Source organism: Salvelinus namaycush, chromosome 2 (genome assembly GCF_016432855.1).
Source record: "Salvelinus namaycush isolate Seneca chromosome 2, SaNama_1.0, whole genome shotgun sequence".
NCBI lineage: Eukaryota > Metazoa > Chordata > Actinopteri > Salmoniformes > Salmonidae > Salvelinus > Salvelinus namaycush.
The window spans coordinates 77,151,007-77,178,970 of NC_052308.1; the positions used below are offsets into that span (position 1 = coordinate 77,151,007).

At 46.0% G+C, this 27,964-nt stretch overlaps 1 protein-coding gene and 1 long non-coding RNA gene across 3 annotated transcripts; one reads left to right on the forward strand and one right to left on the reverse strand.

Annotated features, from left to right (window-relative positions):
• The first annotated feature begins 18,036 nt into the window (after window positions 1-18,036).
• LOC120018874 (zinc finger protein 180-like) lies at window positions 18,037-23,957 on the forward strand. 2 transcript variants are annotated; one of them, XM_038962096.1, is made up of 3 exons: window positions 18,037-18,162; window positions 20,645-20,810; window positions 22,032-23,957. In XM_038962096.1, exons 1-3 carry the CDS (start codon window positions 18,154-18,156, stop codon window positions 23,084-23,086), a joined length of 1,230 nt encoding a protein of 409 aa, XP_038818024.1. In that variant the 5' UTR covers window positions 18,037-18,153; the 3' UTR covers window positions 23,087-23,957. The 2 variants fall into 2 exon arrangements, 1 of the variants encoding a protein (XP_038818024.1); XR_005472271.1 differs by lacking the exons at window positions 18,037-18,162; window positions 22,032-23,957 and adding an exon at window positions 18,174-19,398 and having other exon boundaries at window positions 20,645-21,218.
• Window positions 20,591-21,133, reverse strand: LOC120019248. The gene is made up of 2 exons (XR_005472313.1): window positions 20,899-21,133; window positions 20,591-20,759 (listed from the first exon to the last, which is right to left on the reverse strand). It is a non-coding gene; the product is annotated as an uncharacterized LOC120019248 (long non-coding RNA).
• Window positions 23,958-27,964: the final 4,007 nt, after the last annotated feature.

Here is a 27,964-nt window from a genome sequence, read left to right on the forward strand (position 1 = left end):
CCGTCCTCCTTCTCTTCCACACAGCAGACCCATCACCCCACACAACCCTACAGCCTGCTCTGTCCTCCTTCTCTACCACACAGCAGACCCATCACCCCACACAACCCTACAGCCTGCTCTGTCCTCCTTCTGTCCTACCACACAGCAGACCCATCACCCCACACAACCCTACAGCCTGCTCTGTCCTCCTTCTGTCCTACCACACAGCAGACCCATCACCCCACACAACCCTACAGCCTGCTCTGTCCTCCTTCTGTCCTACCACACAGCAGACCCATCACCCCACACAACCCTACAGCCTGCTCTGTCCTCCTTCTGTCCTACCACACAGCAGACCCATCACCCCACACAACCCTACAGCCTGCTCTGTCCTCCTTCTGTCCTACCACACAGCAGACCCATCACCCCACACAACCCTAACAGCCTGCTCTGTCCTCCTTCTCTACCACAAAGCAGACCCATCACCCCACACAACCCTACAGCCTGCTCCGTCCTCCTTCTCTTCCACACAGCAGACCCATCACCCCACACAACCCTACAGCCTGCTCTGTCCTCCTTCTCTACACACAGCAGACCCATCACCCACACAACCCTACAGCCTGCTCTGTCCTCCTTCTGTCCTACCACACAGCAGACCCATCACCCACACAACCCTACAGCCTGCTCCGTCCTCCTTCTGTCCTACACACAGCAGACCCATCACCCACCCACAAAACCCTACAGCCTGCTCTGTCCTCCTTCTGTCCTACCACACAGCAGACCCATCACCCACACAACCCTACAGCCTGCTCTGTCCTCCTTCTGTCCTACCACACAGCAGACCCATCACCCCACACAACCTACAGCCTGCTCTGTCCTCCTTCTGTCCTACCACACAGCAGACCCATCACCCACACAACACTACAGCCTGCTCTGTCCTCCTTCTGTCCTACCACACAGCAGACCCATCACCCCACACAACCCTACAGCCTGCTCCTGTCCTCCTTCTGTCCTACCACACAGCAGACCCATCACCCCACACAACCCTACAGCCTGCTCCTGTCCTCCTTCTGTCCTACCACACAGCAGACCCATCACCCCACACAACCCTACAGCCTGCTCTGTCCTCCTCCTGTCCCTACCACACAGCAGACCCATCACCCCACACAACCTACAGCCTGCTCTGTCCTCCTTCCTGTCCTACCACACAGCAGACCCATCACCCCACACAACCCTACAGCCTGCTCTGTCCTCCTTCCTGTCCTACCACACAGCAGACCCATCACCCCACACAACCCTACAGCCTGCTCCGTCCTCCTTCTGTCCTACCACACAGCAGACCCATCACCCCACACAACCCTACAGCCTGCTCCGTCCTCCTTCTGTCCTACCACACAGCAGACCCATCACCCCACACAACCCTACAGCCTGCTCCGTCCTCCTTCTGTCCTACCACACAGCAGACCCATCACCCCACACAACCCTACAGCCTGCTCTGTCCTCCTTCTGTCCTACCACACAGCAGACCCATCACCCCACACAACCCTACAGCCTGCTCCGTCCTCCTTCTGTCCTACCACACAGCAGACCCATCACCCCACACAACACTACAGCCTGCTCTGTCCTCCTTCTGTCCTACCACACAGCAGACCCATCACCCCACACAACCTACAGCCTGCTCCGTCCTCCTTCTGTCCTACCACACAGCAGACCCATCACCCCACAACACCTACAGCCTGCTCGGTCCTCCTTCTGTCCTACCACACAGCAGACCCATCACCCCACACAACCCTACAGCCTGCTCTGTCCTCCTCCTGTCCTACCACACAGCAGACCCATCACCCCACACAACCCTACAGCCTGCTCTGTCCTCCTTCTGTCCTACCACACAGCAGACCCATCACCCCACACAACCCTACAGCCTGCTCCGTCCTCCTTCTGTCCTACCACACAGCAGACCCATCACCCCACACAACCCTACAGCCTGCTCCGTCCTCCTTCTGTCCTACCACACAGCAGACCCATCACCCCACACAACCCTACAGCCTGCTCTGTCCTCCTTCTGTCCTACCACACAGCAGACCCATCACCCCACACAACCCTACAGCCTGCTCCGTCCTCCTTCTGTCCTACCACACAGCAGACCCATCACCCCACACAACCCTACAGCCTGCTCCGTCCTCCTTCTGTCCTACCACACAGCAGACCCATCACCCCACACAACCCTACAGCCTGCTCTGTCCTCCTCTACCACACAGCAGACCCATCACCCCACACAACCCTACAGCCTGCTCTGTCCTCCTTCTGTCCTACCACACAGCAGACCCATCACCCCACACAACCCTACAGCCTGCTCTGTCCTCCTTCTGTCCTACCACACAGCAGACCCATCACCCCACACAACCCTACAGCCTGCTCTGTCCTCCTTCTCTACCACACAGCAGACCCATCACCCCACACAACCCTACAGCCTGCTCTGTCCTCCTTCTGTCCTACCACACAGCAGACCCATCACCCCACACAACCCTACAGCCTGCTCTGTCCTCCTTCTGTCCTACCACACAGCAGACCCATCACCCCACACAACCCTACAGCCTGCTCTGTCCTCCTCTACCACACAGCAGACCCATCACCCCACACAACCCTACAGCCTGCTCTGTCCTCCTTCTGTCCTACCACACAGCAGACCCATCACCCCACACAACCCTACAGCCTGCTCTGTCCTCCTTCTGTCCTACCACACAGCAGACCCATCACCCCACACAACCCTACAGCCTGCTCTGTCCTCCTCTACCACACAGCAGACCCATCACCCCACACAACCCTACAGCCTGCTCCGTCCTCCTCTACCACACAGCAGACCCATCACCCCACACAACCCTACAGCCTGCTCTGTCCTCCTCTACCACACAGCAGACCCATCACCCCACACAACCCTACAGCCTGCTCTGTCCTCCTCTACCACACAGCAGACCCATCACCCCACACAACCCTACAGCCTGCTCTGTCCTCCTCTACCACACAGCAGACCCATCACCCCACACAACCCTACAGCCTGCTCCGTCCTCCTTCTGTCCTACCACACAGCAGACCCATCACCCCACACAACCCTACAGCCTGCTCTGTCCTCCTTCTGTCCTTCCACACAGCAGACCCATCACCCCACACAACCCTACAGCCTGCTCTGTCCTCCTCTACCACACAGCAGACCCATCACCCCACACAACCCTACAGCCTGCTCTGTCCTCCTCTACCACACAGCAGACCCATCACCCCACACAACCCTACAGCCTGCTCTGTTCCTCCTTCTGGCCTACCACACAGCAGACCCATCACCCCACACAACCCTACAGCCTGCTCTGTCCTCCTTCTGTCCTACCACACATGCAGACCCATCACCCCACACAACCCTACAGCCTGCTCTGTCCTCCTCTACCACACAGCAGACCCATCACCCCACACAACCCTACAGCCTGCTCTGTCCTCCTTCTTCCACACAGCAGACCCATCACCCCACACAACCCTACAGCCTGCTGTGTCCTCCTTCTGTCCTACCACACAGCAGACCCATCACCCCACACAACCCTACAGCCTGCTCCGTCCTCCTTCTGTCCTACCACACAGCAGACCCATCACCCACACAACCCTACAGCCCTGCTCCGTCCTCCTTCTGTCCTACCACACAGCAGACCCATCACCCCACACAACCCTACAGCCTGCTCCGTCCTCCTTCTGTCCTACCACACAGCAGACCCATCACCCCACACAACCCTACAGCCTGCTCCGTCCTCCTTCTGTCCTACCACACAGCAGACCCATCACCCCACACAACCCTACAGCCTGCTCCGTCCTCCTTCTGTCCTACCACACAGCAGACCCATCACCCCACACAACCCTACAGCCTGCTCTGTCCTCCTTCTGTCCTACCACACAGCAGACCCATCACCCCACACAACCCTACAGCCTGCTCTGTCCTCCTTCTGTCCTACCACACAGCAGACCCATCACCCACACAACCCTACAGCCTGCTCTGTCCTCCTTCTGTCCTACCACACAGCAGACCCATCACCCCACACAACCCTACAGCCTGCTCTGTCCTCCTTCTGTCCTCCCACACAGCAGACCCATCACCCCACACAACCCTACAGCCTGCTCTGTCCTCCTTCTGTCCTCCCACACAGCAGACCCATCACCCCACACAACCCTACAGCCTGCTCCGTCCTCCTTCTGTCCTACCACACAGCAGACCCATCACCCCACACAACCCTACAGCCTGCTCCGTCCTCCTTCTGTCCTACCACACAGCAGACCCATCACCCACACAACCCTACAGCCTGCTCTGTCCTCCTTCTGTCCTACCACACAGCAGACCCATCACCCCACACAACCCTACAGCCTGCTCTGTCCTCCTTCTGTCCTACCACACAGCAGACCCATCACCCCACACAACCCTACAGCCTGCTCTGTCCTCCTTCTGTCCTCCCACACAGCAGACCCATCACCCCACACAACCCTACAGCCTGCTCTGTCCTCCTTCTGTCCTCCCACACAGCAGACCCATCACCCCACACAACCCTACAGCCTGCTCTGTCCTCCTTCTGTCCTACCACACAGCAGACCCATCACCCCACACAACCCTACAGCCTGCTCTGTCCTCCTTCTGTCCTACCACACAGCAGACCCATCACCCCACACAACCCTACAGCCTGCTCTGTCCTCCTTCTGTCCTACCACACAGCAGACCCATCACCCCACACAACCCTACAGCCTGCTCTGTCCTCCTTCTCTACCACACAGCAGACCCATCACCCCACACAACCCTACAGCCTGCTCTGTCCTCCTTCTCTTACCACACAGCAGACCCATCACCCCACACAACCCTACAGCCTGCTCTGTCCTCCTTCTGTCTACCACACAGCAGACCCATCACCCCACACAACCCTACAGCCTGCTCTGTCCTCCTTCTGTCCTACCACACAGCAGACCCATCACCCCACACAACCCTACAGCCTGCTCTGTCCTCCTTCTGTCCTACCACACAGCAGACCCATCACCCCACACAACCCTACAGCCTGCTCTGTCCTCCTTCTGTCCTACCACACAGCAGACCCATCACCCCACACAACCCTACAGCCTGCTCTGTCCTCCTTCTGTCCTACCACACAGCAGACCCATCACCCCACACAAACCCTACAGCCTGCTCTGTCCTCCTTCTGTCCTACCACACAGCAGACCCATCACCCCACACAACCCTACAGCCTGCTCTGTCCTCCTTCTGTCCTACCACACAGCAGACCCATCACCCCACACAACCCTACAGCCTGCTCCGTCCTCCTTCTCTTCCACACAGCAGACCCATCACCCCACACAACCCTACAGCCTGCTCTGTCCTCCTTCTCTACCACACAGCAGACCCATCACCCCACACAACCCTACAGCCTGCTCTGTCCTCCTTCTGTCCTACCACACAGCAGACCCATCACCCCACACAACCCTACAGCCTGCTCTGTCCTCCTTCTGTCCTACCACACAGCAGACCCATCACCCCACACAACCCTACAGCCTGCTCTGTCCTCCTTCTGTCCTACCACACAGCAGACCCATCACCCCACACAACCCTACAGCCTGCTCTGTCCTCCTTCTGTCCTACCACACAGCAGACCCATCACCCCACACAACCCTACAGCCTGCTCTGTCCTCCTTCTGTCCTACCACACAGCAGACCCATCACCCCACACAACCCTACAGCCTGCTCTGTCCTCCTTCTCTACCACACAGCAGACCCATCACCCCACACAACCCTACAGCCTGCTCCGTCCTCCTTCTCTTCCACACAGCAGACCCATCACCCCACACAACCCTACAGCCTGCTCTGTCCTCCTTCTCTACCACACAGCAGACCCATCACCCCACACAACCCTACAGCCTGCTCTGTCCTCCTTCTGTCCTACCACACAGCAGACCCATCACCCCACACAACCCTACAGCCTGCTCTGTCCTCCTTCTGTCCTACCACACAGCAGACCCATCACCCCACACAACCCTACAGCCTGCTCTGTCCTCCTTCTGTCCTACCACACAGCAGACCCATCACCCCACACAACCCTACAGCCTGCTCTGTCCTCCTTCTGTCCTACCACACAGCAGACCCATCACCCCACACAACCCTACAGCCTGCTCTGTCCTCCTTCTGTCCTACCACACAGCAGACCCATCACCCCACACAACCCTACAGCCTGCTCTGTCCTCCTTCTGTCCTTCCATCACATGATTACCAGCCATGGTAGGATTTACACTAAACCCAACAAGTTACGTTTCTCAAGTTAGGATTCAGCCCGAGGAAAGTACAATGTGTGGATCTGGCAGTATGTGTGTCATCCTCTCTCTGTAATGTGTGTAAGTACTGATTCCTCTCTGTAATTAACCCCAGGATTACCATGGGAATTATCCCTGAGGTGAAACCAAGACGACAGACAGTATCCCTAGGCTAAGACCAGGAGACAGGCATACCAACAACTCTCCTTTATACTGCCACTATAGTACAGAGAGCCTGCCTCTGATAGGCCACTATAGTACAGAGAGCCTGCCTCTGATAGGCCACTATAGTACAGAGAGCCTGCCTCTGATAGGTCTGTCCTGTCCACATAACTTGCTGGGTTTTGGCCAAACAGCCACTCTCTCTAATTCATTCCACCATGTAGAGAAGTCATTCTGAGTGCACTCTGTAGGCTGTAGGAAATAGGGGGCCATTTGGGACATAGTACGCTGTAACAAATTACACTGAGTGCTTCTGTTTTATTTTCATGTACTCTTATCACTCATCTCTTGCTCTCGCCCACTTTCTTTCCCTCTCCCCCCTCTCTGTTTGGTTTACTAAAAGACCCCTCTGCTACACCCTAAAAGACCCTAAAAGACCCCTCTGCTACCCCCTAAAAGACCCCTCTGCTACCCCTAAAAGACCCCAAAAGACCCCTCTGCTACCCCCTAAAAGACCCTAAAAGACCCCTCTTCTACCCCCTAAGACCCCTCTGCTACCCCCTAAGACCCCCCTGCTACCCCCTAAGACCCCCCTGCTACCCCCTAAAAGACCCCCCTGCTACCCCCTAAAAGACCCCCCTGCTACAACCCTAAAAGACCCCAACAAGACCCCTCTGCTACCCCCTAAAAGACCCTTCTGCTACCCCCTAAAAGACCCCTCTGCTACAACCCAACAAGACCCCAACAAGACCCCTCTGCTACCCCCCAAAAGACCCCCCTGCTACAACCCTAAAAGACCCCAACAAGACCCCTCTGCCACCCCCTAAAATATCCCCCTGCTACAACCCTAAAAGACCCCAACAAGACCCCTCTGCTACCCCCTAAAAGACCCCAACAAGACCCCTCGGCCACCCCCTGAAATATCCCCCTGCTACAACCCTAAAAGACCCCAACAAGACCCCTCTGCTACCCCCTAAAAGACCCCCCCGCTACAACCCTAAAAGACCCCAACAAGACCCCTCTGCCACCCCCTGAAATACCCCCCTGCTACAACCCTAAAAGACCCCAACAAGACCCCTCTGCCACCCCCTAAAAGACCCCTCTGCCACCCGTATGCTGTATCTGTCACTGGACAACATGTTCACTATGTTGGTTAGCTATTTATACCTAATCGCTGTGTACACAGACAGACGGTTGGTTAGTTATTTATACCCACTATTCTGGACCGCCATGTCAAAACAAGCTATCACAAACTAGCTGTCTGTCTGGGTACCACGAGGGCAGAGTGTCTGTGTGAGAGCAGTGTTTATAGCTATGCCACCACCAGTCACAAGGTGAGAACGGGGAGGTGGGAGTCAGTCGGCTCTCGCCTCAAGTAAACTCAGCAAGACCACGTCAGCGACCCAAATGGTACTCTGTACCCTACATGGCGCACTACATTTAACCAGAGCCTTATGGGCCCTGGGCAAAAATAGTGCATTATAAAGGGAATAGGGTTCCGTTTGGGACACTGCCCACAATAGGCTATTTAGTATTACAGTAAGTGCACTATAGGGCTCTTATCAAAAGAGGTGCCCCTTGGTCAAAAGAAGTGCACAATATAGGCTGCCATTTTGGACACATCCCATGATGAGCACAATGCAGGCTGTAGGTACTAGGTGGTGTGGATGAGCGGGAGTGAGACACTAGCCCTGTTTGAGTACTCTCAGAATGCATCCTTCCTTCCTCCTCCTTCTTCTTCTTCTTTGAAAGAGCCTAATCACTGATCTGGTGTCTGTTAATAGGTGAAAGCTAAGTAGTAGAATCCTTTACTTTCCCCTATCCAGCCATGTTGAATCAGTGATAGTAAGCCAGGGTGGTATTTCCTATTGATTTAGTGCACACCGTAGCGGTTTGCAGCAAAACAAGCACATTTCTTTATGGGACAAGTTGAGTTAATGAATATAACCCAGGTAAAGTATGAACCAAGACAGAGCAAGGGCATCAGAGCGTGTTATTGGCCTTGGATAATGACTTACTCTCCTGACTCCTCTCTAATCCATAGTGAGACAAAGGTTACTGCAGGTCATTCTCCCCCTGGCAGACAGCAGCATCGATCACAGAGCTTCTACCTCATCCTTATCAAGGGAGGAAGAAGGTGCCCCGAGAGTAGACGCTGATCTTGGGTCATTTGGGCATTTCCCCCATTAAGGTTAAGTTTAGGATTGGGGAGATGATCCGTAGCTAGGGGAAACGTCACCCAGGTAGGAGCCTTATCAGGCATTAATGTATTTTACAAACTTGAATAAAGGCCTATTAGCTACTAATCAAATCAAATGTTATTTATCCCATGCACCGAATAAAACAGGTGTTGACTTGACCTAATACCAAGCTACTGCTGAAAGTAAACAACGTTTTTGTTTGGGAAACAAACATCAATGTGGTAAGATGGTCCGCTAAATGACGTAAATGTAAACAAACATGTCGCACACTAGGAGATGTGACGCTATGGTCAACTGATAAGGGTGGACTTTGTACTTCCTTGCCAACCGGGTTGGGTAGCTAGCTATATCACTCTGCACATTGTCCTCTGACAACAAAACAAACGTTGCAACATACAGTAGTGCTGCCATGCATAGCCTTCGCCCCACTGGGCTCGTCATCATGTTTAAAGTTAGTAAAATACAGTTGGGTAATAACAGTAATAAGAGGTATTAGTTTGCGCTAGTCTGTATACCTTTCTATAGCATGAAATTGATATCTAAGTAGCTAAAACAGTGACTTTCAGATCAATCAACAAATGAATAACCGTTCTTCCGGCCTACCAACCGTTGCCAGCCAACTACTGTACAGGCCAGCTGTATAAGAGAAAGGCTATAGCCATACACATAGCTAGAACTGATATTGTCTATGGCTGTAGAAAACTAGACTGGTGCCAGTCTGTTTCTGCTCCATTGCCAACTCCTCAAGGAATTGGCATGTTTAGCTTGACAATAACAATGCAATTCCTCAGGCAAACGCACAAACCGATTTGGGACCAGGCTAATTGTTAGCTAGCAGCAAGTCAGCAACTGCACTGTACCAAGCTATTTCCAATATTTTTTTAAAATATTTTTTTCCCCGTAAGCTTTATTTAACTAGGAAAGTCAGTTAAGAACAAATTCTTATTTACAATGACGGCCTTTTTATTTACTTTTATTTATTTCACCTAGGTAGGCTAGTTGAGAACAAGTTCTCATTTACAACTGCGACCTGGCCAAAATAAAGCAAAAGCAGTTCGACACATACAACAACAGCGTTACACATGGAATAAACAAACACACAATCAATAATACATTAGAAAAAATTATATATACAGTCAGTGCAAATGAGGTAAGATAAGGGAGGTAAGGCAATAAATAGGCCATAGTGGCGAAGTAATTACAATACAGCAATTAAACACTGGAATGGTAGATGTGCAGAAGATGAATGTGCAAGTAGAGATACTGGGGTGCAAAGGAGAACCGGGGAACAGTGGGATAACTGCCTTGTTCAGAGGCCGAACGGCAGATGTTCACCTTGTTAGCTCAGGGATTCGATCCAACAACCTTACCACTAGGCTACCACCTGCCGCCCCAATATCCATACATCATAGTGACAGCTAAGGTTACGTAACATCCTACCGAAACCACATTTAGCAAACCATGTGCACAGAAACTTAAGTCTAGCTGAGATCATTCCGTTCGTACTGGCTGTTTGTCGACACTGGCAGGCTGTGAGCACATTCACAGCCCCTCTCTCAGAAAGGTAGCAACTGAAACAGTATAGCTAGCTAGTAGGTACTATAGTTCTCTGACTTTAGGAGCATTTGTGATTGAAATCACAAAATAATCACATTAGTAGACACTTTTGTTTGGCCAGGCAGCACTCAAATTCATGTTTACAAAGTAGCAAAAATACCTAGTTAGCCAGTTTGTGCTGAAGCTGGATGTAACGATGTGCCGTTATATCTAGCTCAGTGGTTATAATCAACAGTTGATCAACCAAAACGTTACATTGTTGGTAGAGCTACGCTAAGAGTTAGTTACTAGCCTAGCTAACGTTACCTAGTTACTTCAATTACTGAGGTTACTATGCACACAACAGACCACCGAAAATGATATAAACCCTTTTCGCAGCTAGGCAACGTTGTACATGTAGCTAATATAACGAGGTAGCTGGATAGTAGGCGTAGCTACACGACTTACCACCCATCACACCACACCCGGACAGAGCGTTTCCTCTTCTCTGGGCTGCAAGCCAAGTCTCCCTGCGTAGCACCGCTCTCTATCCCCTGCTCATTCGATGTGTGGTGACCGTTCTTGATCATGTTGATAAAATAATATTAAAACTCTGAGCTAAAACCACACAAGAATAAAAGAATGCCGTCAAAGTAAAGTTAAAAGGACGGGTCGTGCGATCTCATTCCCCGGTTTAATGTAAGAATGAACCCGCCGGTTGGACAACGCCTCCTTTTGCGTGGAAATCGCGTCATGATCGAACCATGACTACTCCTAGGTAGCGGCCATGCTGGGTTGCGTAAAAACTCATATCACGTGATTACGGAAACCCGCACAACGTAGATTTTGGGTGTGTTCGTGAATTCAATCTCGAGTGCCAGGGTGCGCTCAGGGCGTTCTTAAACACAAAGCGTTTCGCAGAGTAGGGTTGATCCGAGCGTTTAGACTCCACAACGGCAGTCAAGCGCCCAAGCTAACTGGCTAGCTTCCAGACACAAATGAGAGAACACCTCACTCTGACCATTTTACTCGCCCTAGCAGAGCTGGTTAGGCTGTTTTATCCTGATGGTTGGTGATTGTAACTGTGCTGCTGGCAACAATTTAATTACCCTTTTTTGCCGACGTTTATTGACACCAGCCATATTCAACGGGTGTTGAGCTTTAGTAAATTCATCAGTTATTCTGCGCTCTGGCAAAACTCAGACGAGAGTGCTCTGAAATAGAGTAAATAGCCAGAGCGAATTTACGAACGCATCCTATACATTTCCGATAAATCTACGCGATTCGTGTGTAAACAAAGTACCAGAACACTTTCCTGACAACCAATTTGTTTGAGACACAAAAAAATACAGCATGCAAAGTTTCAATAGATTCAGTGGAACTTTAAATTATAGTAACAGTACAAAAACAGTCAAGGGGTGGACAATGTATACTTCACAGTAGCCCAAAGGCCTGCAAATGGCGATATTGAGTCGTTTTACTCATATCAAATCAAACGTTATTGGGCCAATACAACAGGTGTAGACTACAGTGAAATGCTTATCCCCGCTATACACTAATATCCCCATGGACCGATTCGTAGATAAAACATTCTCCATTCAGGCTGCGAAGTTGTAGATTTCCTCCATATAAACGGGGAAGTTTACCTAAAATCCCAAACTTCCTAAGTGATTCCATACATTGAAATTAGTTAGGTGGAATGTGCCTTCTCCCTCTCTCTCCCTGTTGTTGCAGTCGGCCACATGCAATAATAATATAAAATAATCGCAATTGTTTTAGGTGGAAAGTACACATTTCCTGATTTAAAACATATAGTATTTTTGATTAAAATTGCTAATCTGGCCAGACCCTTTAAATAAATGTAGTAATTTGTCCACAATTCACGGTTTTCTCAATTGCTGACAATGGAGCCGCGCACAAAGACACGTCACATGACTCATTTGAGCAGCTCTCCAGTTCTACACTGTAGGGCACAGGTGTCAAACTCATTCCACGGGGGGCCGAGTGTCTGCGGGTTTTCGCTCCTCCCTTGTACTTGATTGATGAATTAACATCACTAATTAGTTAGGAACTCCCCACACCTGGTTGTCTAGGGCTTTATTGAAAGGAAAAACCAAAAACCTGCAGACACTAGGCCCTCCGTGGAATGAGTTTGACACCCCTGCGAGAGGAGAACTCCACCTAACTAGTTTCAATGTATGGAATCACGTGGGAAATGTGGGCTTTTAGCTTAACTTCCCCTTTAACTTGATTTAATGGCGAGAAGGCAGAATAAAAAAACAACAGGGAAACTGTGTGTACTTTCTGAAACACCATTTTCCACCACCATAGTTGGAATAGTGGTGAGATTTTAATGGGTGTAGGGTTAGTTGGTATAGTGGTGAGGTTTAATGGGTGTAGGGTTAGTTGGTATAGTGGTGAGATTTTTAATGGGTGTAGGGTTAGTTGGTATAGTGGTGAGGTTTTAATGGGTGTAGGGTTAGTTGGTATAGAGGTGAGGTTTTAATGGGTGTAGGGTTAGTTAGTATAGTGGTGAGGTTTTAATGGGTGTAGGGTTAGTTGGTATAGTGGTGAGGTTTTAATGGGTGTATGGTTAGTTGGTATAGTGGTGAGATTTTAATGGGTGTAGGGTTAGTTGGTATAGTGGTGAGGTTTAATGGGTGTAGGGTTAGTTGGTATAGTGGTGAGGTTTTAATGGGTGTAGGGTTAGTTGGTATAGTGGTGAGGTTTTAATGGGTGTAGGGTTAGTTGGTATAGTGGTGAGGTTTTAATGGGTGTAGGGTTAGTTGGTATAGTGGTGAGGTTTTAATGGGTGTAGGGTTAGTTGGTATAGTGGTGAGGTTTTAATGGGTGTAGGGTTAGTTGGTATAGTGGTGAGGTTTTAATGGGTGTAGGGTTAGTTGGTATAGTGGTGAGGTTTTAATGGGTGTAGGGTTAGTTGGTATAGTGGTGAGGTTTAATGGGTGTAGGGTTAGTTGGTATAGTGGTGAGGTTTTAATGGGTGTAGGGTTAGTTGGTATAGTGGTGAGGTTTTAATGGGTGTAGGGTTAGTTGGTATAGTGGTGAGGTTTTAATGGGTGTAGGGTTAGTTGGTATAGTGGTGAGGTTTTAATGGGTGTAGAGTTAGTTGGTATAGTGGTGAGGTTTTAATGGGTGTAGGGTTAGTTGGTATAGTGGTGAGGTTTTAATGGGTGTAGGGTTAGTTGGTATAGTGGTGAGGTTTTAATGGGTGTAGGGTTAGTTGGTATAGTGGTGAGGTTTTAATGGGTGTAGGGTTAGCTGCTAGTCCCCCCCACCCACCACCATCTCAAGTCTCTCTTTTTGTATCAATGTGTCACGGGAGTACAGTAGGTTGTGGTGTATGCACCTCAGTTGGATGCAATCAGCCAATACAATTAAAAAAGAACAGACTGCTGCAACATGATTGGCTAAACGCAATACATAACATCAAGGACTAGCATTAACTACTCTACGATAGAGGAAAATGGTGTTTCATAAATAAAGTATGCATATTTTCTAAATGTTTTCCCTCCTCACCATTAAATCCAGTTAAGGAGGAAATTGACACCTTTGCAGCCTGAACTGGAGAATGTTTAATGTACGAACCGGTCCACGGGGGACACGGCTGCATACATTTCCTTTGGATGGCAAGATGAAACTACTGAATATCGCCATCTGCTGGCCTTTGGACTGACTTCACAGTAACTCTGAAACAAAAGGGTTATACATATTGCAAAGTAGAGACTTGCCACAAGGCTTCATAGTGTAAAACTGCAGCATTGCAATGATGGTAGTAATCATGATCACTCAGTGCTCATCCTTGCCTTTCTAGGTGTATGGAGAAGTTGCTCCTAAACACTGATCCTGGGTCATTCCTGGCCTCCGTGTGAAGTGTGAATTTATTTCATCTGTAGCCTAATAAACTGCATGGTTTCCCAATGAGTCTTAGTGAGAGGACCACACAACATGTCATCGCGTGACTAAGTTTACTTTGATATGACTGCTATTATATCAATATTTGTGCATAAAAGCGTTTCCACTGACATTTCTTGCGTAGTTAATTTTACAGACACAAAAAGATCCCACCTTGTCTAGGTTGGATAGAAACCTGGTTTATGAAAACAAATAATGTTTTTTTTAAGTGTTTACATAGTGGCGTAGCCAGTCCACAAGGTGGCGCAGGGCCTCTTCTATTATTTGGGGAGAACACCGATGTATAGCACCAAGAAAACACAACATTTAACACTGAGATTCCATCCCAAATATACCCCCTTCAGCATGTAGTGCTCTACTTTAGACCAGGACCCATAGACAATAGGTTGCCATTTGGGACATACCCTAAATTCCCACTTCCATTATTGTAAAACCAAATGCCTGACAATAACACCATCCAATGACAGATACTAATGCCATGAATGTGCTGTACTGTAATAGGATGGCATCGACGACGGAAAACCTGAGGAAAGTTAGTAAGGTGCTGTGCATGTAACAAACACAAAACACCACTCCTATGAAACTACATAAAAGCACCATTCAATTGAAAAACCAAACTCTGTATTAGGTGGGTTATAATCTTTCTAGAAGTTACACAGGGTTGACAGAAGGACCTAAATGCTGCATCGTGTCACTTTACCAAGTCTTTCTTCATATTAAACATCTGATTAATCTAATTCTCCATGTGTTCTGTATTAAAGGGTACTTTATTAAATATAACAGAGATTTAAAATTGAATATTGGTGCACAATTTCGAAAGAAAAAATATCAAAGGGACACAAAGGCATTCATTTCGTGGAACAACCCATCTGTTTATGGACCCATATTTGCAAAACCTAACTATTCAATGTCTTTGTTTCACAGGGGACAGACCTAATCGTTGCTCTCTAAGTGGGAGGGGCTTATCATCTGGGAGCCTCAACAACATCATGATTCTGACAAGACAGAGAAGAGTCTATCCAGATCAGGACACCTCAAGAAACACCAGCAGAGAGGTATAGGGAAGAAACCTCACCACTGCTGCTCTGACTGTGGGAATAATTTTACTAAACAGAGGGATTTACACCAGAGAGAAACCGTACCACTGCTCTCAGTGTGGGAAGGGTTTCGCTGCATCTAAAACCTTAAAATCTCATCAGAGAAATCATATAAATGCTTCAAACAATCAGGAGCCCTGACTACACACCAACGCATACACACAGGAGAGAAGCCATATAGCTGTGATCAGTGTGCGAAGAGCTTCAGTCATTCAGGAGCCCTGACTACACACCAACGCATACACACAGGAGAGAAGCCGTATAGCTGTGATCAGTGTGGGAAGAGCTTCAGTCATTCAGGAGCCCTGACTACACACCAACGCATACACACAGGAGAGAAGCCGTATAGCTGTGATCAGTGTGGGAAGAGTTTTGCTCAAGATTTCACTCTGACTAAACACCAGCTCACATACACTGGAGAGAAACCTTACTCCTGTCTATGTGGAAAGAGCTTTGCTCATTCAGGGTCACTGATAAAACACCAGAAAGCACAAACATGTTTTCTTTCATCTCCCTCCTCTCTGGCACTGGTTTCAGATCCCTAAATAAAGTTTCAATAGAAAACATCTTGTGAAGAGTCATCCATCTCCCATTCTCTAACAGTTTATGTCTGATTACCATGGTAACCTGTGTCGCATAATATGCAGCTCTGGATCCATATGTATCAAGCGTCTTGGAGTAGGAGTGTTGTGTGTGTGTGGTGGGGAGGAGGTGTTCAGAGCTGTATCTTATTTAACTCCTATTATCCATTAAATAACTGTATAATGTTGAATAATGTTTCAACAATACTAGGTGTGTATTAAGTTCTGAACAAACAGAGTAAAACTCAGACAATTAGAAAAAGCTCAAATCAACTTTATTCACCCACTGGGTCATACAGCTGCAAAGACAAAGACGTGATTATAGAAGCACATATATTTATACCTTCCTACTAGGCGAGGTGTCAACTTGTTGCACATCTAGACAGCCAATAAAACTCTGTAGCTAGGCAGGAACTTAATTGGTTCCTCACTGGTGTAGTCATGGCCCTGCCTGATGCTTGAACCTTCGTGGGCGTATTAAAATCTATAATAATAATTTAAAAAATGTTTTACAAGGAGCATAGACCTCTTGTATTATTTGTTTGCCCCTAAAAGATTGTTGTGGAAATTCACCAGTAAGGAGTCAAACTCAATGTAACTCAAACACAAGATAGAGGGAGAGGAGATGCCGTGTACAATTCAAGGCTATCTTCAAACATAACATTTTCCGTCACAAGATGTTCACATATTTATTGTAAATCCCTTGACCAGGTTTTAGTGTAACTAATGGGACATATGGAAGTACAGAAGCCACAGGCCTATTAGTGTGGTCAAATGTTGTTGCAATGATTTAAATATGGATATCTTTCAACTTTCCTTATTGTATATTAAGTGTGCTCCAGAAAGATGTTCACACATTTTTATTGTGAAGCGAATGATGTGTTGGTTGTTAGGGAGAGGCATCATGGGGCAGGAAGCCAGCTCTGCCCATCAGCACTTATAGGTCATGTCAACCACAGACCTCACCACTCTTCTGTTTTCTCACAGCCAGTAAGGTCTCCCCTACCAAACTTCTCTCTCTTCACTCTGGAAATTAGCATTCTACTTTTTACGCAGAACGAATGCTTGCATGTAAATGTCATAGTAAAACATACATCTGGAATGTGGTTTCATGTTTTTTGTTTGTTTACATTGCTGATTGCATATTCATTTTTTTGATTTCATTTTTTGTGTTTAGTATTATGTAGAAGAGACCAGGATATGTTGTTGGCCTGGGTCCCAATACTCAGTGTTATAGTCCTGGTCCTGAGAATAGAGACCAGGATATGTTGTTGGCCTGGGTCCCAATACTCAGTGTTATAGTCCTGGTCCTGAGAATAGAGACCAGGATATGTTGTTACCCTGTGTCCCAATACTCGGTGTTGTAGTCCTGGTCCTGAGAATAGAGACCAGGATATGTTGTTGGTCTGGGTCCCAACACTCAATGTTATAGTCCTGGTCCTGAGAATAGAGACCAGGATATGTTGTTACCCTGTGTCCCAATACTCGGTGTTGTAGTCCTGGTCCTGAGAATAGAGACCAGGATATGTTGTTGGTCTGGGTCCCAACACTCAATGTTGTAGTCCTGGTCCTGAGAATAGAGACCAGGATATGTTGTTGGTCTGTGTCCCAATACTCAATGTTATAGTCCTGGTCCTGAGAATAGAGACCAGGATATGTTGTTGGTCTGTGTCCCAACACTCAATGTTATAGTCCTGGTCCTGAGAATAGAGACCAGGATATGTTGTTGGTCTGGGTCCCAACACTCAATGTTATAGTCCTGGTCCTGAGAATAAAACAGGTTTAAAACAACAACAGAGAAACACGTGTCTTACAGTGCTACACATCTGTTATAATAAGTGTTGTTTACTGCTTAATTGAAGTATCAGGTGTAGTTTTTCACCAGTTATAAAGTGTGTTTGTTGTCTCTATGTTTCTAGGCTGCAGGGAGGGAGATGCAACAACAGCCCTGAGAACATCTGGACTCAAATGAAACACGGTTCCAAGTTGCTGCCAGGTACAAGTAGACGATAGCAGAAAACAGTATTCTTAGTGAAAGGGGTGTTGTTGAACGTTTTCTTGACTTTACTCGACTTTTATAGATTGGTGAAATATTATCCAAGAACATTCTGAAGTAAGTTTTACCGTACATGAGATGTGAGACGCTATGTTGTCATAAAGTAATTGAGCTTAGATATTTAAATAGCTGTTTGATTGCTCTGGTCTATGGTTACATCAGTTGCAACATCGAGACTGGAATTCTCTTGCGGCCGGAAACCCCTCAAACCTTATCTGAACACCGTGACAACATATTAACTGCGCTGTAGCCTACACATGTATTTTCTTTAGTAAGAAACAATAGCTTCCACGATGAATCCGGTAAGTCTGGTTTCCTTTATTAAACAGTGTAGGTCTGCTGTGTTGTATAAAATGTCTAGGACTAGTTTTCATCATATTTGATCCTCCACATTGCTGTGTTCAGTTTAAACGGCTGGACAAAAAACATGACGGTAAAACTTGTTGGGATTGTTTTTTCCTTCGGCAAAGTAGCGTACTACTTTATCATGCGTAGGAATCTACGCCTATTACTTAAGCATCTCTCCTTCCTCCCAAAGTGTACACTTGTTCACCTCCACTTACTTGAAGGTCAGATTATTCATTATATGAAAAAAAGATACATATTTGCGACTGTATCTAACGATGTTCAACTCAGTATGCTTATCAAACTCAATTCCTGTACCCCTTTCTCCCTCATACAGTATCAGTCTCTCTCTTTCCTGATCATACTTCCCACACTGTATCAGTACATTCTCCACTGTCTCTGTTTCCTGGCAGTAATCACATCTTCCTGTTGAATGATTTCCTATCACATTTAATAACTTATTCAGCTGGCTGTGTCCTACTCTTAGCCTTGTAAGGATAGCCTCCTCTCTTCTGTCCATTCCTACCATCCTCCCCTACTTTACTCTGTACCTGGAATAGGGGCAGCAGGTAACCTAGCAGTTTATAGCGTTGGGCCAGTAACCCGAGCCGACTAGGTGAAAAATCTGTCTGTGCCTCTGAGCAACTTAACTCTAAATGTTTGTGTAAGTCGCTCTGATAAGAGTTTCTGCTAAATGACTAAAATGTAAACAATGAATAGATGGCTGCCCTTATTGTCACTGTTCCACTGCTCCTGCCATCTCTGCACCACCACTGCCCATATCATTCCCTTAGCCTCTGCTTTTCTCATTGGCACCTCCACCTCCTGTCTCCTAAGGGTCTGTTTAGCTAGTACATCTACTTCCTCATTCCCTTCCACCCCCACATGGGCCGGGACCCAAGCAAAGCTTATATGGACATCCATCACCCGGGCATAGAGCAGGCCTTGTCTGCTATGTGAGCTAAATGACTGCAGACTCATCAACACAGCACACGAGTCAGAACATATAGCTACTCTGTCTGGCTTGACTTCCTCCACCCACTGCAAGGCCAACAGTACGACCATCAGCTCTGCCATGTACATAGCCAGGTGGTCTGTGATACGTCTCCTGACAGCCATCCCACTTTCCTGTTCAACAAAGGCTGATCCAGTCTGACCTGTCCTTGGGTCTTTTGATCCATCTGTATATATGGGTAAGAAATACTGATTTACAGTTTCCAGTCGCCTTTTAAAGAACTTGCATGGATCAACCCCCTCCCTGTCTTTCCATAATCTCTCCAACACTTGTAAATCAACTACTGGAGGTGGAAGTAGCCATGGTGGACTCACAGGGATAGGTACCGTGGGGCTAAAGTCCCTGACATACATACCCATCTGCCTCGCCTGCTTATCACCCACCCATCCAAAGCTTTTATTCTGTCCATGTTCATGCTCCCAACTTTTCTGTAGCACCCCTTTTGTGGGGTGAGACAAATTAACTGTAAATTAACCCAATAATGAATTGCCAGCGATTGTCTTCTAATATGTAATGAAAAGAAGTGTCTTCACAAATGGCAGGCAGTCGTTATCACAGCCACAAAGTAAAACATTTATATCGTAGAAATTCATGGAAACAAAAATGTGCTTTTTTGAGTTTAAGGTTAGGATCAGGCATAAGGTTAGCAGTGTGGTTAAGGTTAGGTTTAATATTACATTTTAAGACGATAAATTGTTTAAATAGGCGTGTTTTTTTTTAAATCGATCAAGTTTATGTATTTATTGCCCGTTTTATATCAGCCGATGTCACAAAGTTCCCTGTACAGAAACCCAGCCTAAAACTCCCAAAAGCAAGCAATGCAGATGTAGAAGCACGGTGGCTAGGAAAAACTCCATAGAAAGGCAGGAACCTAGGAAGAAACCTAGAGAGGAACCAGGCTCTGAGGGGTGGCCAGTCCTCTTCTGGGTGTGCCGGGTGGAGAATATAAGAGTACATGGCCATTAAGGCCAGATTGTTCCTCAAGATGTTCAAACGTTCATAGATTACCAGCGGGGTCAAATAATAAAGTTCATGACTTTGTGGCTATGGTAACTAATGTCGACCTGGCACTAGTGGTTTTTTTCTCTCAAAGTTGCTGACATGTCACGTGTCCTACTTTTATCAGTACACTCGTAACAACTTAATCATTACGAAACGTATATTCGATCAAATAAGCCACAAGTCGCCTCTTCCTCTCTGTTTTGAAAGGAAATTACTGGTATACTAAATATGGTGGAAACTCTGACTAGCCCATGCCTCCACCAACCCAATACTATTCGATTAGTGGGAAGTAGTGAACGATTGAACATTTGAGGAAAAAGGAGATATTCTAGGGATGTTCCCAAATCCATCAGAGGTGTAGACTAAAATAATACAATATTTGGTTTAATGATAAACTGTTTGATATTTCTTGCGGCCAACAGGACAAAGCTAGCACGTTCCCCTCCACCCTCCCGGAGTCCCCGGGTCAAACGCCTCCTGGTACCGCTTTACTGCTGGTTCTGGTCGACTGCAGGAAAGCACCGGGGCAGAGTGGAACTGAGAGAGGAGGAGGAGAAGAGAAGGAAGATGGAGATTTGATTTCATTAAGTAAGAACCATGTTGTGTCGATTAGACTACAGTCTGCTTCTGAAACGATAGCGGAGGTGCATAAAGATGGCGGCCCGCAGGTACTTACCACAACTTCCTGGTTTTCCTACGTTCACTGTTTTTCACATTGCTCGCTTTCTCTTTTTTTTTTGGTATGGTCATTAGCACAGTAAACATGATCTCAATTTTAGTTTCAAGACGCTGGCAATTTGAAAACTCGTCAAAGTAGATTGTGTTGATTTATTGGAACATTGAACAATGTCGAGCACCGTAGTTTCAAAACGGGATAGTTCTAAAACAATGACGTCATATCAGAATTCTGCCATCTTTATGCGCTTTAGTCATTAATTGATTCGTGATATAGTGATGAAAATATCTGGGTAGTTCCGCCCATTTTTAAAAGTGTAACTTGGTCCAAAATATATATTTCACCTAATGTTAACATTCTGTCATAAAGAGCACATGTTCAACTTAATAAAAAACATGTTTTCCCATCTCAAGACATTTTGAATACAAATATTACTATACAAAGTGCCTATGTGCCAAATAAAGTGACATGGTTGAATGTAACAGGGGACCAGTGAAAACAACAAAACCACTGGATTACATGTGTAAAATAGTCCTTTAAATCAGCCATAAAACCGCTTGTGACAGGGGGAATGGAAGCTAGTTTTGTGCAACAGGGGGAATGGAAGCTAGTTTTGTGCAACAGGGAGCGGCAATTGAATGCAATCTTCACAACAACAAAAACATTTCTAGCATGTAAAAGGGTTGACTTCCTCAGTTCTCCACCACAAAAACATTTCTAGCATGTAAAAGGGTTGACTTCCTCAGTTCTCCACCACAAAAACATTTCTAGCATGTAAAAGGGTTGACTTCCTCAGTTCTCCACCACAAAACAGCAGTAAATTGACAAAAAGAGTAGAACCAGCTCACCAGCTTTTACTCTGATTTGACTATTAGATGTTCAATGTTTCTTTTGGATTTTTATTTTTTATAGTTTCACCATATTAAAACGAGAGTTGGGTTTATGTAACAGGGTTGACCTTAAAATGAGGGACAGATGAGTTTTCACATACAAACTTTATATGTTTGAATTCTGAATCAAATACGCTTCTCAAAAATATGTTTATTTTGATTAGCAATTTTCTGCATTTATTAAAGTCCCGTCAGGTACCCTGATATCAGATGTCCATGCTATTCAATATCTTTGTTTCACAGGGTACAGCCCAAACCGTTGCTCTCTCAGTGGGAGGGGCTTATCATCTGGGGAGTCTAAACAACAATTGGATGCTGACAAGACGTCTCTCCAGAAGAGTCTCTCCAGATCAGAACGTCTCAATAGCTGTGATCAGTGTGGGAAGAGCTTCAAACAATCACGACACCTGACTACACACCAACGAATGCACACAGGAGAGAAGCCTTATAGCTGTGATCAGTGTGGGAAGAGATTTGCTGTATCAGGAATCCTGACTACACACCAGCGCATACACACTGGAGAGAAGCCTTATAGCTGTGATCAGTGTGGGAAGAGATTTGCTGTATCAGGAATCCTGACTACACACCAACGAATACACACTGGAGAGAAGCCTTATAGCTGTGATCAGTGTGGGAAGAGCTTCAAACAATCACGACACCTGACTATACACCAACGCATACACACAGGAGAGAAGCCTTATAGCTGTGATCAGTGTGGGAAGAGATTTGCTGTATCAGGAGACCTGACTACACACCAGCGCATACACACTGGAGAGAAGCCTTATAGCTGCGATCAGTGTGGGAAGAGCTTCAATCAGTCAGGAGCCCTGACTATACACCAACGCATACACACAGGAGAGAAGCTTTATAGGTGTGATCAGTGTGGGAAGAGTTTCAGGACGTCAGGACACCTGACTACACACCAACGCATACACACAGGAGAGAAGCCTTACCACTGTGATCAGTGTGGGAAGAGCTTCAATCAATCAGGGACCCTGACTACACACCAACGCATACACACAGGAGAGAAGCCTTACCACTGTGATCAGTGTGGGAAGAGCTTAAGGAATTCAGGACACCTGACTATACACCAACGTATGCACACAGGAGAGAAGCCATATAGCTGTGATCAGTGTGGGAAGAGTTTTGCTCGAGATTTCAACCTGACTAAACACCATTTCACACACACTGGAGAGAAACCTTACTCTTGTCTATGTGGAAAGAGCTTTGCTCATTCAGAGTCACTGAAAAAACACCAGAAAGCCCTTTCCTCTCCGGCACCGGTTCCAGATCCCTAAATAAAGGTTCAATAGAAACACCTTGTGAAGAGTCATCCATCTCCCATTCTCTAACAGTTTAAGTTTGATTACCATGGTAACCTGTGTAGCATAATATGCAGCTCTGGATCCATATGTATCAAGTGTCTTGGAGTAGGAGTGTTGTGTGTGTGTGGTGGGGAGGAGGTGTTCAGAGCTGTATCTTATTTAACTCCTATTATCCATTAAATAACTGTATAATGTTGAATAATGTTTCAACAATACTAGGTGTGTATTAAGTTCTGAACAAACAGAGTAAAACTCAGACAATTAGAAAAAGCTCAAATCAACTTTATTCACCCACTGGGTCATACAGCTGCAAAGACAAAGACATGATTATAGAAGCACATAGTTTTATACCTTCCTACTAGGCCGGGTGTCAACTTGTTGCACATCTAGACAGCCAATAAAACTCTGTTGCTAGGCAGGAACTGAATTGGTTCCTCACTGGTGTAGTCATGGCCCTGCCTGATGCTCGAACCTTCGTGGAAGTATATGTGTGTGAAATAGGACTGTTTATTTTCACTTCATCTGGCCTGACCTCGGGACGGATTCCTCGTTCGTCCCTAATCCACGGCTGTTTTACTTTATCAGTGACTGAGACCAGACTGTTGCCCTTTGCCTCCCTCCTTAGGAGCTGTGATATTTAACAATAACATGTTTTGACAGAGTGTAAACTTTCTGCACTCCCCCTTGTCTCACTCAGTAACTTTCCATACACTTAGTTCTTATCCACCCTCCATTGACCCCAACATATACATTCCTTCTACCTGCAAAGTAATCAATAAGTTCCAGTCTGGTAACATGAATAGTTAGATTTCAAGCTAGAATCCAACAGTATTCATGTATTCAATAGATCAATAAATGAAATCCATTATCTGCAAAACAATGTCTACTTATCACATGAATTATATGTTTTTAAAATCTATAATAATAATACTTTTACAAGGAGCATAGACCTCTTGTATAATTTGTTTGCTCCTAAAAGATTGTTGTGGAAATTCACCAGTAAGGACTCAAACTCAATGTAAATGAATCAATCTTTATTATCAGGACCGGAGAGGTTCACAAACTCAACCCAAGCTTGATGACAACTCTGACAAGGGCGTTCCCTCTCAGTCCTTATATACTGCTACACGAACAAGTCATATAAGCATGATTTACATCATTCATTATTAGCATTGATTCCTGCATGTGACTTCCGTCTGGAGTGCCAGAGTGCGCTCTGGGCATTCATAAATTCAAATCCTTTCGCGGTGTACATGTTTTTTTTATATACATATATTTAAAGAAGGGTTGATCCGAGCGTTTTAACCTCACAACGGCAATTAAGCACTCAAGCTAACTGGCTAGCTACTTCCAAACACAAATGAGAGAAACCCTCACTCTGACCATTTTACTCACCCTAGCAGAGCTGGTTAGGCTGTTTTATCCAGATGGTTGGTGATTGTAACTGTGCTGCTGGCATCAATTGAATTACCCTTTTTTTGCCGACGTTTACTGACACCAGCCATATTCAACGGGTGTTGAGCTTTAGTAAATTCATAATTTATTCTGCGCTCTGGCAAAACTCAGACGAGTGCTCTGAAAACAGAGTAATTAGCCAGAGCGAATTTACGAACGCATCCTATACATTTCCGATACATCTACGCGATTCGTGTGTAAACAAAGTACAAAAACACTTTCCTGTCAACCAATGTGTTTGAGAGAGAAAACAATACAACAGGCAAAGTTTGAATAGATTCAACGGCACTTTTTTAAATTATCATAACATTACATAAACAGTCAAGGGGTGGACAATGTATACTTCACAGTTGCCCAAAGGCCGGCAAATGGCGATATTGAGTCGTTTCATCTTATCATCCAAAGGGAATGCATGCAGCCGGATATACACTCATATCATATTAAATGTTATTGGGCACATACGCCAATACAACAGGTGTATACTTTACAGTGAAATGCTTATCCCCGCTATACAGTCATATCCCCATGGACCGGTTCGTACATAAAACATTCTTCATTCAGGCTGCAAAGTTGTAGATTTCCTCCATATAAAAGGGGAAGTTTAACTAATATCACCAACTTGTGATTCCAAACATTGAAATGAGTTAGGTGGAGTTTGCCTTCTCCCCCAGTTGTTGCTGTCGGCCACATTAACTTGATTTGATGGCGAGAAGGCAGACGAAAACAACCACAGGGAAACTGTACTTTCTGAAACACCGTTTTCCACCACCATGCTGGAGTAGCCAATGCTAGTCCCGGATGCTGTGTATCACGTTCAGTCAATCAGATGTTTTATTTGGAAAACTATCAGACTAGAGGGGAAACAAACAGACTGGTACTGTAGTGGAACAGTGGTGAGGTTTTAATGGGTGTAGGGTTAGTTGGTATAGTGGTGAGGTTTTAATGGGTGTAGGGTTAGCTGGTATAGTGGTGAGGTTTTAATGGGTGTAGGGTTAGTTGGTATAGTGGTGAGGTTTTAATGGGTGTAGGGTTAGTTGGTATAGTGGTGAGGTTTTAATGGGTGTAGGGTTAGTTGGTATAGTGGTGAGGTTTTAATGGGTGTAGGGTTAGTTGGTATAGTGGTGAGGTTTTAATGGGTGTAGGGTTAGTTGGTATAGTGGTGAGGTTTTAATGGGTGTAGGGTTAGTTGGTATAGTGGTGAGGTTTTAATGGGTGTAGGGTTAGTTGGTATAGTGGTGAGGTTTTAATGGGTGTAGGGTTAGTTGGTATAGTGGTGAGGTTTTAATGGGTGTAGGGTTAGTTGGTATAGTGGTGAGGTTTTAATGGGTGTAGGGTTAGTTGGTATAGTGGTGAGGTTTTAATGGGTGTAGGGTTAGTTGGTATAGTGGTGAGGTTTTAATGGGTGTAGGGTTAGTTGGTATAGTGGTGAGGTTTTAATGGGTGTAGGGTTAGTTGGTATAGTGGTGAGGTTTTAATGGGTGTAGGGTAAGTTGGTATAGTGGTGAGGTTTTAATGGGTGTAGGGTTAGTTGGTATAGTGGTGAGGTTTTAATGGGTGTAGGGTTAGTTGGTATAGTGGTGAGGTTTTAATGGGTGTAGGGTTAGTTGGTATAGTGGTGAGGTTTTAATGGGTGTAGGGTTAGCTGCTAGTCCCCCCCACCCACCACCATCTCAAGTCTCTCTTTTTGTATCAATGTGTCAAGGGAGTACAGTAGGTTGTGGTGTATGCACCTCAGTTGGATGCAATCAGCCAATACAATTAAAAAAGAACAGACTGCTGCAACATGATTGGCTAAACGCAATACATAACATCAAGGACTAGCATTACCTACTCTACGATAGAGGAAAATGGTGTTTCATAAATAAAGTATGCATATTTTCTAAATGTTTTCCCTCCTTCTCGCCATTAAATCCAGTTAAGGAGGAAATTGACACCTTTGCCGCCTGAACGGAGAATGTTTTATGTACGAACCGGTCCACGGGGGACACGGCTGCATACATTTCCTTTGGATGGCAAGATGAAACTACTGAATATCGCCATCTGCTGGCCTTTGGACTGACTTCACAGTAACTCTGAAACAAAAGGGTTATACATATTGCAAAGTAGAGACTTGCCACAAGGCTTCACATTGTAAAACTGCAGCATTGCAATGATGGTAGTAATCATGATCACTCAGTGCTCATCCTTGCCTTTCTAGGTGTATGGAGAAGTTGCTCCTAAACGCTGATCCCGGGTCATTCCTCCCACTAACTGTTAAGGTTATGATTGTGGCGGGGAGGCTGATCCCAGACCTGTACCTATGAGAAACTTCCACCTGAGTGTCTTTCTATTAAACACAAGGCAGGAACAACAGAAGTTACAGTAACATTTAGTAAACAACATTATGTAAACGTGATGCAGGGTTCTCCCCAGGATTTAACAAGGTGGTGCTGCGGAGTGTTTTTGAACACCGGTAACTGTCATTTCCTGCAATCTAGCGCACCGAAAAATACCTTTTACCGGTTCAATTCCCATGTACCAAATAAAAAATACAAGTTACATGGGTTTCCATCGCATATGTGCCCACTCTGGTATTGGCATGTGTGCTCTAGCCAACAGCTCTCAGATACAGTGCTGGTATAGTCTACATGAGATTATTATGTCAAATGGCAGCCACGCATCATGTCACCAAAATTAGACCCTGGATATTTATTGAAGGGAGCATCAAGCTCATCACTGCACTTTCCCCCCCCTGTGAAGTTCATCACAACTTATTTCATCTGTAGCCTAATAAACGGCATGATTTCCTAACGAGTCTTAGTCACGCGATTACAGGAGTGGTCTTCTCACTAAGTTTACTTTAATATGACGGCTATTATATCAATATTTGCTCATAAATACGTTTACACCGACATTTCCTGCATAATACATTTTACAGACACAAAAAGATCCCACCTTGTCAAGCATATTTTGATATGTAATACCGTATAAAACGGTTGAATGGAAACCTGGTTTATGCTTAAAAAAATAATAATAAAAATATATATATATTTGTCAAGTGTTTACATAGTAGCGCAGCCAGTCCACAAGGTGGCGCAACGTCTCTATTATTTGGGGAGAACACCGATGTAGCACCAAGAAAACACAACATTCAACACTGAGATTCCATCCCAAATGGTACCCCCTTCCCCATGTAGTGCTCTACTTTAGACCAGGACCCATAGACAATAGGTTGCCATTTGGGACATACCCTAAATTCCCACTTCCATTATTGTAAAACCAAATGCCTGACAATAACACCATCCAATGACAGATACTAATGCCATGAATGTGCTGTACTGTAATAGGATGGCATCGACGACGGAAAACCTGAGGAAAGTTAGTAAGGTGCTGTGCATGTAACAAACACAAAACACC

Bases quoted from the DNA above. Each gene is read 5' to 3' on its own strand.
- LOC120018874 (XM_038962096.1), top strand. The intron at 20,811-22,031 runs GTAAGAACCATG...TTTGTTTCACAG, and splicing joins TGGAGATTTGATTTCATTAA to GGTACAGCCCAAACCGTTGC.